This window comes from Chanodichthys erythropterus, chromosome 5 (genome assembly GCF_024489055.1).
Source record: "Chanodichthys erythropterus isolate Z2021 chromosome 5, ASM2448905v1, whole genome shotgun sequence".
In the NCBI taxonomy this organism is placed as follows: Eukaryota; Metazoa; Chordata; class Actinopteri; order Cypriniformes; family Xenocyprididae; genus Chanodichthys; species Chanodichthys erythropterus.
Genome location: NC_090225.1, coordinates 5790265 through 5805119, shown reverse-complemented (window position 1 = coordinate 5805119; position 14855 = coordinate 5790265). Strand labels below are relative to the sequence as shown.

Below are 14855 nucleotides of genomic sequence, written 5' to 3'. Positions count from 1 at the left end.
ATTCAAGTGGACTTCTTATGTAATGTCATACTTTATGAATAAAACCCTCTCTCTGTCTCTCTCATCCTCGCTCTCAAGTTGAGGGATCAGCAGTGGAGTTTGGTCATGGAGAGCGCCGTTCCATCTGACCGAGGGAACTACACGTGCGTGGTGCAGAACAAATACGGGACAATCAAACACACTTACCAACTCGACGTGCTGGGTATGAACACGCAACACAGACACATTCAACATTTAACTTAAACTTACCTTCATATCTGACTAGCCCCATCTCTTGTCCAATCAGAACGCTCTCCTCACCGGCCCATCCTACAGGCGGGACTCCCGGCCAATCAGACGGTGGTGGTTGGCAGCGACGTTGAGTTTCACTGTAAGGTGTACAGTGATGCTCAGCCACACATCCAGTGGCTCAAACACATCGAGGTGAATGGAAGCCAGTATGGGCCCAATGGCTCCCCCTACGTCAACATCCTTAAGGTACAGTCATCTATATGGGCACATCAGAAGAATTCATGAATGAACTACTTTGTTTTCTGTTTTGCACATCAAATACTTTTATTATGAACATTTTGTTTTTCAAAAACGTTTTAATTAATATCATGATAATTATGATTTCTGTTTCATTGATTATGATTTAAAAGTTTGGATTGTTCAATCAAAAAAATTAATTGTTGAATTTACTTAAAAAAAGCAGCGTCAAGTGGTTCCACGCAACAATATTGAGTAATTTGTACAACTAACAATTTAGTTGTATGAACAAAAGAAATTCGAGCTGATAAAATTTCTGTGAGTGAATACAAATCATTTGAATTTGTCAGTTACATAATATTTATATGTGCAAGTTTATTATGTAAGGTGACCACATTTATTGATTTAATTTACCTTATTAAATTAACTATTTGCTCTACAAAATGCACTCAAAAAAAATAACTCATTGAACAAACTCAATTTAAGTAAAGCTGACAATACTCATACTCAGTTAAATTAAGTTAATGTAGTTACATGAGTTTAAGTAATGTGAACAAGGATGGTTTGAGTGAAACTAATAACACTAAAAGATACAAAGATTTAATTATTATGAAAACATTGTTAGCTTGTGCTTGTTAGAATAGTCCTACATTGTCGAAGGCATTTTTTCGAAATGTGTCCAAGTGCAGCTTAAATTAAACCTCATATTAAGTCTCATGTGAGCTTTGAGTGACTTTTAGAGCACCTCCCTCAAACTCCTAATCCCACCCATGTTAGCATCTCACTATAGGCTCTGCAACTGGAGAATTAGGGGTCTCTCACTCTCTTTTTCCTCTCAGAAGAGTGAGAGAGGAGGCAGACATCTGTTTTGGGCTAAGCTAACCGCCGCGGTGGCGTCGCGCAGGGAGACAGCCATTAGCTGTGCTGCCCCACTCTCTCTTCAGAGAAGGAGGGAGGGAACGAGGGAAGAGGCTCCCGAAAAAGCCATGGAAAAAATGAGTGCGGGAAGCGAGGGAAGGGCCGAGTCAGCAGGCAGAGGAGGGGAGTGCGTCGGCTGGCCAGACCGCCACGCTATTTTAGACTCCCACATAATTGAAACAGTATTTTACTGGGAGCCGCGCGCCGGCTTTTCCCTTCCCCGCAGTTTCATCTGCGCACCCTCTAAAGCCTTCCCCAGCCCTCCCAGACCGAGAGTGCTGAGCGACAGATCATGTGTGGCGCAACGCCTACGATCAAGGGAAAGATCGGAAACAGAGAATAAAGCAAATGAAACATCTGAAAGAAATACAGAAACAGATACTGTATGTGTGGACTAAGGGGCTAAAGACAACATTTAAGCGTTTAATTATAACATACAGTGACGTCAGAGGCCTAGCAGTTAGCGTGTTGAGCTGTGGCGCCAATGCAGGTGAAAGTTTCAATCCACCTAATTTATAGTTTTAAATAAACAGCCATAAATATCTGGTGACAGCATCTTCATGGGTTAACATCTGATAGTGTTATTAGCTGATAGCTGAAAATGGGCCCTATCATCACCCGGCGCAATGCAATTTTTTTTTTACTAGTTCAGCCTGATGCAGTTATCATTTTCACGTCCAGAACCCACACTGTTTAAATAGCAAATGCATTTGCGCCCATTTGTGCACCCATGTGTGTGCTGGTCTGAAAACAAGGTGTGTTCAGGCGCATTGTTGGCGTGTTGCTATTTTGAGGCAACTGAAAACTGCGCCATTGACCAACAAAAACCTGGTCAAGTGTCAATGCAGCAGTATTTTTTATTTAAACGGTGCGTTAGTAATATGCGCCTATAGGAAGGTGCACAATGTGCGTACACTCCGCTTATCACACACACAGGGACAGCACACAAACATGCCAAATATTCAAAATAAAAGGATTACAATGTAAACGATAATTATTGTGCACATATAAGATAAAAATTCCTAATGGATAGTCATTGCATGTATTAGAATTACTTATTTGCAGTAATGACGAATGAAATTGGCTAATTATTTGACCAATCGTGGCAATACACACATGTATTTAAACAGACTCATCAGGTTGAAAGTGTCTATATTCCACCATGTAAATGGCAATCCGCCATGGTGCAAGCGCACCTGGCCTTTAAAGGGAATGGGAGATGACACTCAGGCACGTTACGCCCAAAACACACCCATGACTCATTAAGAGACTAGGTACAACCCTTTTAGACCATTTTTTTCCATTGTTAAACTAGCAAAAGTGGATTCAGACTAAATGCACCTGCACAATGCGCTTCAGACATGCGCTTAGATTGTTAAAATTAAGTTTTGTAAATAAGCCACAATCTATAATAAGTCTAATTTATATGAAAGGGGATGTGTTTGTGCTGAAAAGAATGACAATGAGTTAATTTAAATACTCATGACACACAACGCTATTCACCATTCCGAAATAAATTCTTCAGATTACAGTTCAATTCCTGCGTTTGAACTGAGGTTGCAAACAGGAAGTGTAATTGAAATTTGAATTTGACTTCAGGTCAAAAAAATATAATAATATATTTTAACAAGAAAATAACCTTTTTTTTTTTTCTTTTGAAAATTCAGTAAATCTTCAATTCAAAAAAATTCAATTAATTTACACTTTACATTCTTGAAACTAAAGGTTTTTTACTGGCATCAATGGTTCCATGAAGAACCTTTAACATCCATGGAACCTTTCTGTTACATAAAACATGCAAAAGGTTCTTTAGATTATTAAAATGTTGATCACGCTAAGAAAAAAATGGTTTTGTTTACTGTTTACTAAAAGGTTCTTTGGGGAACCAAAAATGGTACTTCTATACCATCGCTGTGAACAACCCTTTTGGAACCTTTATTTTTTCGCCAGGTTAAACTGGATTGTGGGTGGTTAGTGAATAAGATATAAGATTTTGTACTGAGTGGCGAATATGAACTGTTTTGTGAATATGAAATTGTGTCAGTATCTTAAAAAAAGTGGTAGATCAAGCTGCGGGAGTATTTTAATCATTAAGTGTGTGTTCATGTGTGAACGTGCTCGCCTGACAAAGTGTGTGTGTGTGTCTCTGCAGAGTTTTGTCAGTAATGTAAAAGAGGCCCACGATACGCTGACTCTGTATAATGTGTCAGAAAAAGATGCAGGCCAGTACTGGTGCCGAGCCCACAACTTTTTAGGCATTTCAGAGAATACGTTCTGGCTCACAGTGTCCCAGCCAGGTAAATCTCTCTCCAAACAGCCGCTGTCAATCAAGACTTTGGTGGCGTAGAGTCAAACTCCTCTAAACTCTCTCTGTTTCTCACTGCACTTCTCGCCCCCTTCTCACAATAAATAAGCTGACCTGATTCAAGGGCTTGTTATGTAAGGCGAGTGTATGTCTGATTCATTTAAATGCTCACTTCTTCTTCTTCTTCCCCAATCAATGCAACAAGGGCATGTTTAATAAGGAGCCGAGACATTCTTATTGATTTTCTCATATATCCTACTGCTCTCGAGTATTGGGACACACACTTCTACATAAATAGGTGTCAGTTTTATGTAGTGAGAGGTTAAATTAAGCTTAAAGCTGGTAATATTCTTTTTACATTTTCTTTGCACCTCAAACAGATGTTATGGATGTGAACCCGCTGCTGCTGATGGGGCGTTGAATTTTCCACTAGGGTTTAGGGTTTTACTTTGCTTCTAGGTCATCTCCTCATAAGCAGGACTGCGGGATCTTTGGGTTCCTGGTGATGGGTTAACTGATCTTTTCTCGTTCAGATCTTCCTCCCGGGTGTTGGGTGCTGTTCCTTTCTCAAAGGTTGTGCTTTACGCATCTGTCTTTCTTTCTCTCCATCTCTCCCTACTTTTCCAGACTGCGGGAATAAATACTACGGATAAAGAGCTGGAGATTCTCTACTTGACCAATGTGTCTTTTGAGGATGCGGGGCAATACACTTGTCTGGCAGGGAACTCGATTGGCTATAACCATCACTCTGCTTGGCTTACAGTTTTACCAGGTATCCTAGTTTCACTTTCTGGGGTTTCTTTTCACTCCTTTGTTCTCAAGTCTCTATACTTCCTGTTTTCCCTATTGTCCTTGCATGTTTTGTTCATAGTTTTGCAGTTAAAATGTTTTTGAAATGTTTTCATTGATAATCTCTGTGGACTTTAAAGGATTAGTTTACTTCAAACTTAAAATTTCCTGATAATTTACTCACCCCCATGTTATCCAAGATGTTTATGTCCTTCTTTCTTCAGGTGAAAAGAAATTAAGGTTTTTGAGGAAAACATTCCAGGATTTTTCTCCATATAGTGGACGTTTCAAGGCAGGTTCAAAGGGCTCTATACAATCCTAGCTGAGGAATAAGGGTCTTGTCTAGCGAAACGATCTGTCATTTTCTAAAAAAAAATAAAAATTTATATACTTTTTAACCACAAATGCTCCTCTTGCACTGCTATGCGATGCGCCACGCATTACGTAATCATGTTGTAAAGGTCACACGTGACGTAGGCGGAAGTAAAGATCCAGTGTCTACAAAGCGAACGTGCAAAGACTAAGTCAAATGGCCTTTACAAAAAAAGGTAAAACAGCGATGTTGGATGATTTTGAAGTTGGAGGAGAAAATGAGATGGAGTTTTTCGCCCTACCGCAGCACTTCCGCCTACGTCATGTGTGACCTTTCCAACGTGATTTCATCGTGGCGTGGTGCAAGACGAGCATTTGTGGTTAAAAAAGTATATGCATTTTTTTTTTTTTTTTTTGGAAATAGACCGATCGTTTCACTAGACAAGAACCTTATTCCTCGTTTGGGATCACGTAGAGCTCTTTGAATCTGCACTGAAACTGCAATTTGGACCTTCAAACCATCGGTAACCAATGAAGTCCACTATATGGAGAAAAATCCTGGAATGTTTTCCTCAAAAACCTTAATTTCTTTTCGACTGAAGAAAGAAAGACAAACATCTTGGATAACATGGGGGTGAGTAAATTATCAGGAATTTTTAATTCTGAAGTGAACTAATCCTTTAATCACAGCAGTCTAGTTTTTGTTCATGTCAAATTAAATATGCCACCAGGACTAAAGTGCTCTGAGGAACAACCTGGTAGTTTGTAATTGTTTTTAGATATAAACATGACATATGCAGTCTATGAGTTTTTCCTCATAGACTGTTTCCACTCGATAACACACGCGCTCATGATGGAAGTGCTTGTCGTGTTTACTGGAGTATTTACTGATGGCACACAGTCCCAGTATCTGGGAGGCCCCGATTCATTAATTCTTACATCCTCCGCGCTCATCCTGTTATCCAGCTCTCCGTTCTGCTGCTGTAATTAAAATCGCTCGTCTCGTGTAGAGCCACTGAACTCTATCTGTGGGGCTCATCACACAAGTGCCAAATAAGCCTCCCGGAGAGAGCAGCATTATGGGATGTTTGTACCTGCATGGGGGCGCGATAGCATGTTAATTAGTTTGTAAGGTTGCTGTAAATTAACTGCAGGCTTTCTGTTTTATAACTTGGAACAAACAAACTAATGATTGACTTAAGATGATCTCTAATCGAACCATTAGTAGGGCTTGTTTTCTAAAGTTGCTCTTAGTTTTTAAATCAAAGTCCTGAGGCTGTAGTAGTTAATGGCCAACGAAACTGAATTTTATGTGTATTAGAAATAAACAGGGTCCAAAATGCACACAGGTGGATGAATTGAGAAAGTTTACTGGCCATAAATATTTCTAATTAGCCTTCAGCTGTTAACTTTATAATTGTTTGCGGTGGTGATTTTATATTCCACGTCACCACATTTAGCTCTAGAAAATTGACATTTAGGCATCCCAGATAAACCTCTGATGGAAAATTTTCCACTGAGGTGTATGTCTGAGTCGTTGCATTGCTTACATCAGTAAGGTTCAGACTATTAGAATTCAATTTAAGCCACAAATTATGTTGCAGTCACTTATAAAACTTCACTTATTTTCTTATTAAAGCAAAACTTGACCAAGTTTGCTTGCATATGGCATCTCATTTTGGATCCTAATGTCAGACAACACTAATAGAAAAGTGGGCCATTTTAAAACTTCTCAATCAATGGCTGTCAGAAATCGCATACTCTCTTTAGTAGGTACTTCTTTTGAAAAAACAATTGCTTCTCAACCATTTAAAAAGTACATTCTATATATAGTAGTATGAATGCGTGTCCGTATGCGCTGCATCCATCATGATGTCATTGTCATGTGACCTACAGCGTCAGTCGCTTCACTAGCATTCACAACATTCATAGTTTCACCTACAGTGCAACATTTCTCTCATAATGTCATCACACACGTCTAAACTGTGCTCTTGTGCTCTGTGTCAGCGGTGGAGATGGAGAGAGAGGACGACTACGCGGACATTCTCATCTACGTGACGGGCTGCGTGCTCTTCATCCTCACCATGGTCATCATTATCCTCTGCCGTATGCGGATGAACACGCAGAAGACTCTCCCCGCGCCGCCAGTTCAAAAACTGTCCAAATTCCCCCTCAAGAGACAGGTAACAGAAAGTAGATACAAGATTTGATCAGCTCATTTCTCTTTCTTTCTCTTTATATCCTCTCTGAATTGCCACGAATGCATCATTTTCACACTTTTGTAGTGTTTGGGCTATTTGTGTGTATGAAGACGTACTGTGGATGCCATAGATGCGATGTGGCAGAGGGATATTCATGCTCTCCCGGTGACTGCCAGTGTTTAGATCATGTTTCTCTCCTGCTGAAACTCACTCTCTCTCAGTTGTTTTAAACATTTTAAATCGCAGCAGCTGCAGCTGAAACGCTGTCTCTCTAATCTCTGTTGCTCTCTCCATCACTTCTTTTTCCCTCAAGTTATTTTCAGCAATCAAAGTCTGACAATGTCACGCTGGAATCAAGTCAAGCTACATAATCGTGTTGCAGTGGGTTTTTTTTTCTCTTTCTTTTCTTCAAATAGCGTCTGTGTATTTTGAACTAGTTCTGATTTTAGAAAATATTGAGATATCATTGTCAGACAGCTTGATCTTCCTGCTGCTGACATACTTTCTCAGTGTCTCATGAAAGTCTACATAGATTTGCATTTCCTAAAGGAAATAGCAATGCTTGCAAGGATCTAAAAGTACAGTCCTCCAGTTACAAGCAAACTTACGCACTTGTCGTCCTCATGACATTCATCACACTTTATTTGTTAATTCTTATGCAAAGACAGTTATAGATGGCTAAAGAGATGCAAATTGATGCAAGAAAGAAGACCAATCACAATTTGATTTGCACATTTATATTATGATGATGTGCATGGGTAGCACATTTTTCCAATTGTTTTCAATTGGAGCGCCGCGTTTTTAAAACGGCAGGAACATAACGAGGCGCTGAGCATCTATTTCACGCTGAAGCACTCGTTTTTTCTTGTTGCCTCGATTTGAAGGATGTTCAACTTTGGGTAAAACGCAGCGCTCATCACTCACTTTTTACCCAGCCTTCCAATCACAGTGGAGGAGGGACAGGACAAATACCACACCGACCAAACGCCACATTCTGCTTGTACAACATCAACAGATGACGACAACAACAACAAGCATAATAATGGAACAAAATAATTTCAAACAAGAGCCAAAGCAAATACTTTACATTGTATCGACATTTTTATATAGAAACAATACAGAAACAATCTATATGTGAAATGAGATACTAGTAACTCTTTATTCCATATCATAGCAAGCGAAGCATTTCAATTGAAAAAAAAAAAAAAAGTGCCAAGCATTTTCAGCTGGCTAAAAATGCTTTAGTGGTCACACGGCCAAACTTTATCTATGGAAGAGGATTAGGGCCAAGCAATAATAAAAAAATAAAACCAAATGTTGAGAATAAAGTCATTAAATTGAGAAAAAACTTGTTAAATTTTGAGAAAATAGTTGAAATAAAATGTTGAGAATAAACTCGAGAAAAAAGTTGTTAAATTACGAGAACAAATTTGTTAAATTAGGAGAAAAATGTCGTTAAATTTCAAGAAAAAAGTCAAGATAAAATATTGAGAATAAACTCATTAAAATAATGAGAAAAAAGTTGTTAAACTACGAGAACAAATTCGTTAAATTAGGAGAAAAATGTCGTTAAATTTCAAGAAAAAAGTCCAGATAAAATATTGAGAATAAACTCATTAAAATAATGAGAAAAAAGTTGTTAAACTACGAGAACAAATTCGTTAAATTAGGAGAAAAATGTCGTTAAATTTCAAGAAAAAAATCCAGATAAAATATTGAGAATAAACTCTGAGAAATTATTATTTCTCAGAGAATTAAAATTCTGAGAAAAAAATTACGAGAACAAGTTCCTTAAATTCTCATAATTTAACGACTTTTTTCTCATAATTTAATGAGTTTATTCTCATAAACTTTTTTGTCTCAACTTTTTCTCGTAATTTAATGACTTTATTCACATAATTTAATGAGTTTATTCTCAACATTTTATCTCGACTTTTTTCTCTAAATTTAACTACATTTTTTCTCATAATTTTACCGAATTTGTTATCGTAATTTAGCGACTTTTTTCAGGTAATTTAATTACTTTACTTTATTCTCAACATTTTATCTCGACATTTTTCTCAAAATTTAACAACTTTAATCTCGAGATGGTTTTATTTTTTTATTATTGCTTGGCCCTAATCCTCTTCCGTATTTATCTCTGTGCATCAAATGCAAGAAATAAAGAGGGTAGATGAGCTAGTGGCTCCCAAGCACCCATTCAGATGCAAGACAACAAGACAGCAAAACTCCAGATTGTAGCTGTGTGTGCATGGCAGCAGGGAAATGTTGCTTCACACACTCTTCTGTGGTCTATTACGTGGAGATCTGACAGTTACAAACCTTTCTCTCTCAGGAGCACTCCTCTCAGGAACAGTTTCTGTCTGCAACACAACACTTGAGTAGATGATCTTCTTAAAATAGACATCTTGATTCTTCTTCTTCTCTCTCTCGCTCTTACTCTCACTGTCTTGTTCTCTTTCAGAGACAATAACATGCTGTTTTTATTCTTTACCCAAGCAGGTGTCCTTGGAATCGAACTCTTCCATGAATTCAAACACCCCATTGGTCCGGATCGCCCGCCTGTCATCCAGTGATGGGCCGATGCTACCCAACGTTTCTGAGCTTGAACTGCCCTCTGATCCTAAGTGGGAATTTCCACGTACAAAGTGAGTTACAAGCTGAAGTGAACATCAAATGACCAGAGAGTTTTAGTTAAGCAAACTGTTCCTTGCTCACTGCAAATGGCGATTTGGTTACAGACTGACGCTGGGAAAACCATTGGGAGAGGGCTGTTTTGGGCAGGTGGTGATGGCTGAGGCCATTGGGATTGACAAAGAGAAACCCAACAAACCTCTCACTGTTGCTGTCAAGATGCTCAAAGGTGAGTATGTTTAAATGCTGTAAAGCATATATATATATATATATATATATATATATATATATATATATATATATATTATATATATATATATTATATATATTATATATATATATTATATATATATATTATATATATATATATTATATATATATATTATATATATATATTATATATATATATTATATATATATATATATATATATATATATATATATATATATATATATATATATATATTTTTTTTTTTTTTTTTTTTTTTTTTTTTTCCCAATTGTAGTCTTTTGACAATGTAGTGTCAAAAATATTGATTTTTTTATACATATTAATACATATTAATACTGAAATATCTGAAACGCTTCTAATACTCATTTCCGCAAAATAGATACATGATACGAGCTCGCTTTCTCTCCCTCTCATCTCTCCATCAGCGAGTTGACGCACAAACCTGCCTCATTTACATTTGCTCCGGATGAATATTGTTGGGCTTGAATTTCGCTTGAATTTCGCCATGGGGTTGCACATAATTTTACTCATTCCCGCAGATTTTGTTCTCATACCTAAAGTACACACATAAAGCCGCCTCTCAGTACTAAATTGAGTTCTTTTTCACTGCTTATCATGCTTAAACAGCCAAATACACACTAAATAATGGCAAAATGCTGGTCTTGTAAACAGTCAATTATGTTTTAAGTGGACGTAAACCATTGAGAAAGAAAATGCATGTGTAAAGGTATAATGGATCAGTGCATCAGGTGTTAAAGTGACAGCAGCCTAATATACCTGCTGCCAAATGATGAGATGATAAAAAAAATCTCATTATCATAATGCTTTAAAAAACACAGTAGATGTGCTTAACTGATGTTAATAATATATGCACTACCATTCACAAGTTTGGGGTCAGTAAGATTATATATATATAAATATATAAATATATAAATATATAAATATATATATATATATATAAATATATATATATATTTATATTAAGAAATTAATACTTTTGTTCAGCAAGGATGCATTAAACTGACAGTAAAGATGTTTATAATGTTACAAAAGATTTCTATCTATAATTTATATTTGTAAAGTCTCTAAATCTATTATAATTGCTGTTCTTTAGAACTTTCTATTCCTCAAAGAATCCTGAAAAAAAATGTACCACACTTTCTACAAAAATGATAAGCAGCAAAACTGTTTTAAATATTTATAATAAGAAGAAATGTTTATTGAGCACCAAATCAGCATATTAGAATGATTTCTGAAGAATCATGTGACACTGAAGACTGGAATAATGATGCTGAAAATTCAGCTTCGCATCACAATAGATTACATTTTAATATTATTATTATTTTTTTTTTTAGATGATGGCACAGATAAGGACCTGTCGGACCTTGTGTCTGAAATGGAGATGATGAAGATGATTGGAAAACACAAGAACATCATCAACTTGCTGGGAGCGTGCACGCAAGATGGTCAGTGCACACACACACACATAAGATCACAGCTTTGATGTTTGGCTTTGATTTTTCCCACTGAATTGTTTCTGTGTTCATACAGGTCCTCTGTATGTGCTGGTGGAATATGCCTCTAAAGGGAATCTTAGGGAATACTTGCGGGCAAGAAGGCCTCCTGGGATGGACTACTCATTTGACACCTGTAAGATTCCAAACGAAACTCTGACATTTAAAGACCTGGTGTCCTGCGCCTATCAGGTCGCCAGGGGTATGGAGTACCTGGCCTCAAAGAAGGTAACGCATCTACTTATCTTAGTTTGTAAACTCATTTGAATGGAAATAATGTTGTAATGTTTATAAAGTTTATAAATGCTGCCAGTTATGATTTTCCAAGTGTGTAAGTCATAGTGTGTATTTATCAGACTTGTGCATAAAGGATGGCCCTCTTTCTGTTTGTGTTGCCAGTGTATCCATAGGGACCTCGCGGCCCGGAATGTTCTGGTTACCGAGGACAACGTGATGAAGATTGCAGACTTTGGCCTGGCTAGAGACGTGCACAACATTGACTACTACAAGAAGACCACCAACGTAAGTCGACACTAATTATCAATCTCAGAATGCTTGAAGGATAGTGCTCTTGGGTGGCATTGGATTGAAGCACTGAGATGTAGTTACGCACTGTATTTTCAAACGTTAAGCCTGTAGGTGTCAAATGAGTGTGTGCAAGTTCAGGAACTTCAGAAGGTGCCTTTATGAGCAGCTTGTCATAAACAGATGAACTGTTAAATGAGGTCTGGAGTTGCTACTAAGAATGTGTGGGTATTGGCGAGGACTGGATGGTATTGAACACATCATGATTTACCTGGCCCACTGTACTGGGGTGTAACTAGAGTGAATGAACAGCTCTCTCCTCCACTCTCAATACACACAACTGAAGTGCCCTTGAGCAAGGCACCTAACCTCCAATCAAAAAAAATTAATTCAGACATACTACTCGGCCCTATCCTACAAGTGTTTTATGCTAGTTTCAGTCCGACGCAGTTATCATTTTCACATCCAGTGCCCATAGGAAATACACTCACGCCCATCATTCAGCCCACGTTGTTTTTGGCGTGTTGCTATTTTGACGACTGCACCATTTACTGATTGGTTTATTGCACATTACGCCTAAAACACACCTATGTCTCATTAAGAGACAAGGTACCCCCCTTTTGGACCACACGCCTGGCACGCCGACCACTTTTCCCATTGTTAAACTAGCAAAAGAGGATTCGGACATGCTGTAGGTACACCTGCGCTTCAGACCATGCACTTAGATCGTTAAAATAGGGTCCATACTGTTTTTCGCCTACTACATAACATGGAAGTAGTTTAACTACCTGAAATTAGTTTATAGTAGCTTGTAGCAAGATCAAACAAGCTTCCTAACACTGGTAAAATAGATGGCATGTGTTGGATGAAACTGTTAGATGTTGTGACGGCGGGTTTTAGATGTGGGGTGGGGTTGGTGAAGTATTTGGATATTCGATGGGACAGTTGGAGATTAGAGCACATTGGGGAATGGGACGATATTGATGTGAACTGCCGAAGTGTATTTATATTAGATAGGACAGTAGGAGATTAAGCTGCAGGCCTGTTGATGTTCATTGGGCGTCTGTATATCTTGCCGGGTCAGCACCGCTGTTGTTCTGACTGATCTGTGTCCTTTCAGGGTCGTCTCCCCGTCAAATGGATGGCACCAGAAGCACTGTTCGACCGCGTCTACACGCACCAGAGTGATGTGTGAGTTTACATTGCCATGCGTGCCTCTTCTTTTTTCCCCTCCATCACTTCATGCCATCTGTTCATAAAGTTCATCAAGCGGTAAAGGAATGCATGTGAACACCATAACACTGCAACAAAAGCATCAAAGCCATCCGAGAGTGTGCCAGTGTTTCCTGCACCGGAATTCACTGGAATTCACCGGAATCGGAGGCATGAAAAAAAAAAAACATATTTTTAATCAAATGTAATGCGTAAAAGGGCTGAGAACTGATCAATTAAAGTCAACTGTTTTGGTGTCTTTGGTGGCTGTATTCAACTATAAACAATACATATTCAACAATACACATAGACCAATTCAAAAGGAGTTCTTTTAATGAATCCACCAACTTTAAGCGGCTAATGATTGTAATGATCCATAATGATCACTTAACTCATCAGAGCGGTTAATGAATTAATAACTTACTGACTGAGGGTCCATTTACACAACACTGTTTTCAACATTTACATGACAATGATGTTTTAGGGAAATTAAAAATGGGTTTTTAAAGTGCAAGTTTTTGAAAACGATACCGTTATTGTCTCTGTACAAATTACAAAAACGTGAATTTGTGAAAGTGATGATGTCATGAATCAGAATTGTCAGAATTGCGAGTTATAAAGTCAGAATTGCATGATATAAACTCATTTTCGAGAAAAAAAAGTCAGAATTGCGATTTTGTAATCACGCACTTCTGACTTAAGTCCCACTCTAAAAAATGCTGGGTTAAAAACAACCCAAGTTGGGTTGAAAATGGACAAACCCAGCGATTGGGTTGTTTTAACCCAGTGGTTGGGTTAAATGTTTGCCCAACCTGCTGGGTAGTTTTATTTAACCTAATATGGCTGGCTTAAAAATGAATCCAAAATAATATAATAATAATTACTAGAGGCAACAATAATAATTAAAGGTGTACATTTATTAATAAGCAATTTAATAAATGTTTATTGTTTATTATTCATTATCTTATTAATAAATGCTCATTTATTAAACGTATTAATAAATGTTAATTTCCAGCATATTTTGGGTTCATTTTAAGCAAGCTATACAGTAATTTTTATACAACAGTTGAGTTAAATAAAACTACCCAGCACGTTGGGCAAACATTTAACCCAACCACTGGGTTAAAACAACCCAATTGCTGGGTTTGTCCATTTTCAACCCAACTTGGGTTGTTTTTAACCCAGCATTTTTTAGAGTGCAGAATTGCGAGTTTAAATTTTGCAATTCTGACATTTTTTCACAGAATTGTGAACTCACAATTGCGTGTTATAATGTCCAATTGTGAGGGAAAAATGACGTTTTTTTTCTCAGAATTGCGACTTCATATCTCACAATTCTGAGAAAAGTTAGAATTGCATGTTATAAAGTCAGAATTGTGAGATATAAAGTCGCAATTACATAATTACTTTTTTATTTTTTTATTTAGTGGCAGAAACAAGCTTCAATATGCTGATTTGGTTCTCACGAAACATTTCTTATGATGAAAGTTATCATAATATTTTTGTGGAAACAGTGACCCTTTTTCCTCAAGGATTCTTTGATGAATATAAAGACATTAAAAATATTGCAAAAGATTTCTAATTCAAATAAACAATCAATTTTGATCAATTTAATGCACCCTTGCTGAATAAAAGTATTAATTTCTTTCAAATAAAAGATAAAAATCATACTAACCCCAAACTTTTGAATGCTATTTCATGAGAGTGTGTTAGCACACTAGTGTGTGTACTTGCACAGCAGGTTT

General features: G+C 37.3%; 1 protein-coding gene across 4 annotated transcripts in view; it reads left to right on the top strand.

The window, feature by feature from the left end:
- fgfr3 (fibroblast growth factor receptor 3) overlaps nt 1–14855 on the top strand; it is a 54756-nt gene that overhangs the window by 33937 nt on the left and 5964 nt on the right. For 2 of the 4 annotated variants that reach the window (XM_067385789.1, XM_067385786.1), the window contains exons 6-15: nt 79–202; nt 287–477; nt 4319–4463; nt 6800–6975; nt 9493–9641; nt 9735–9856; nt 11215–11325; nt 11411–11601; nt 11773–11895; nt 13019–13089. In XM_067385789.1, coding sequence (XP_067241890.1) covers nt 79–202; nt 287–477; nt 4319–4463; nt 6800–6975; nt 9493–9641; nt 9735–9856; nt 11215–11325; nt 11411–11601; nt 11773–11895; nt 13019–13089 — 1403 coding nt within the window. Of the gene's footprint in view, nt 1–78; nt 203–286; nt 478–3538; nt 3684–4318; nt 4464–6799; nt 6976–9492; nt 9642–9734; nt 9857–11214; nt 11326–11410; nt 11602–11772; nt 11896–13018; nt 13090–14855 lie in introns of all 4 variants that reach the window. The other 2 variants (XM_067385788.1, XM_067385787.1) reach the window with 2 other exon arrangements.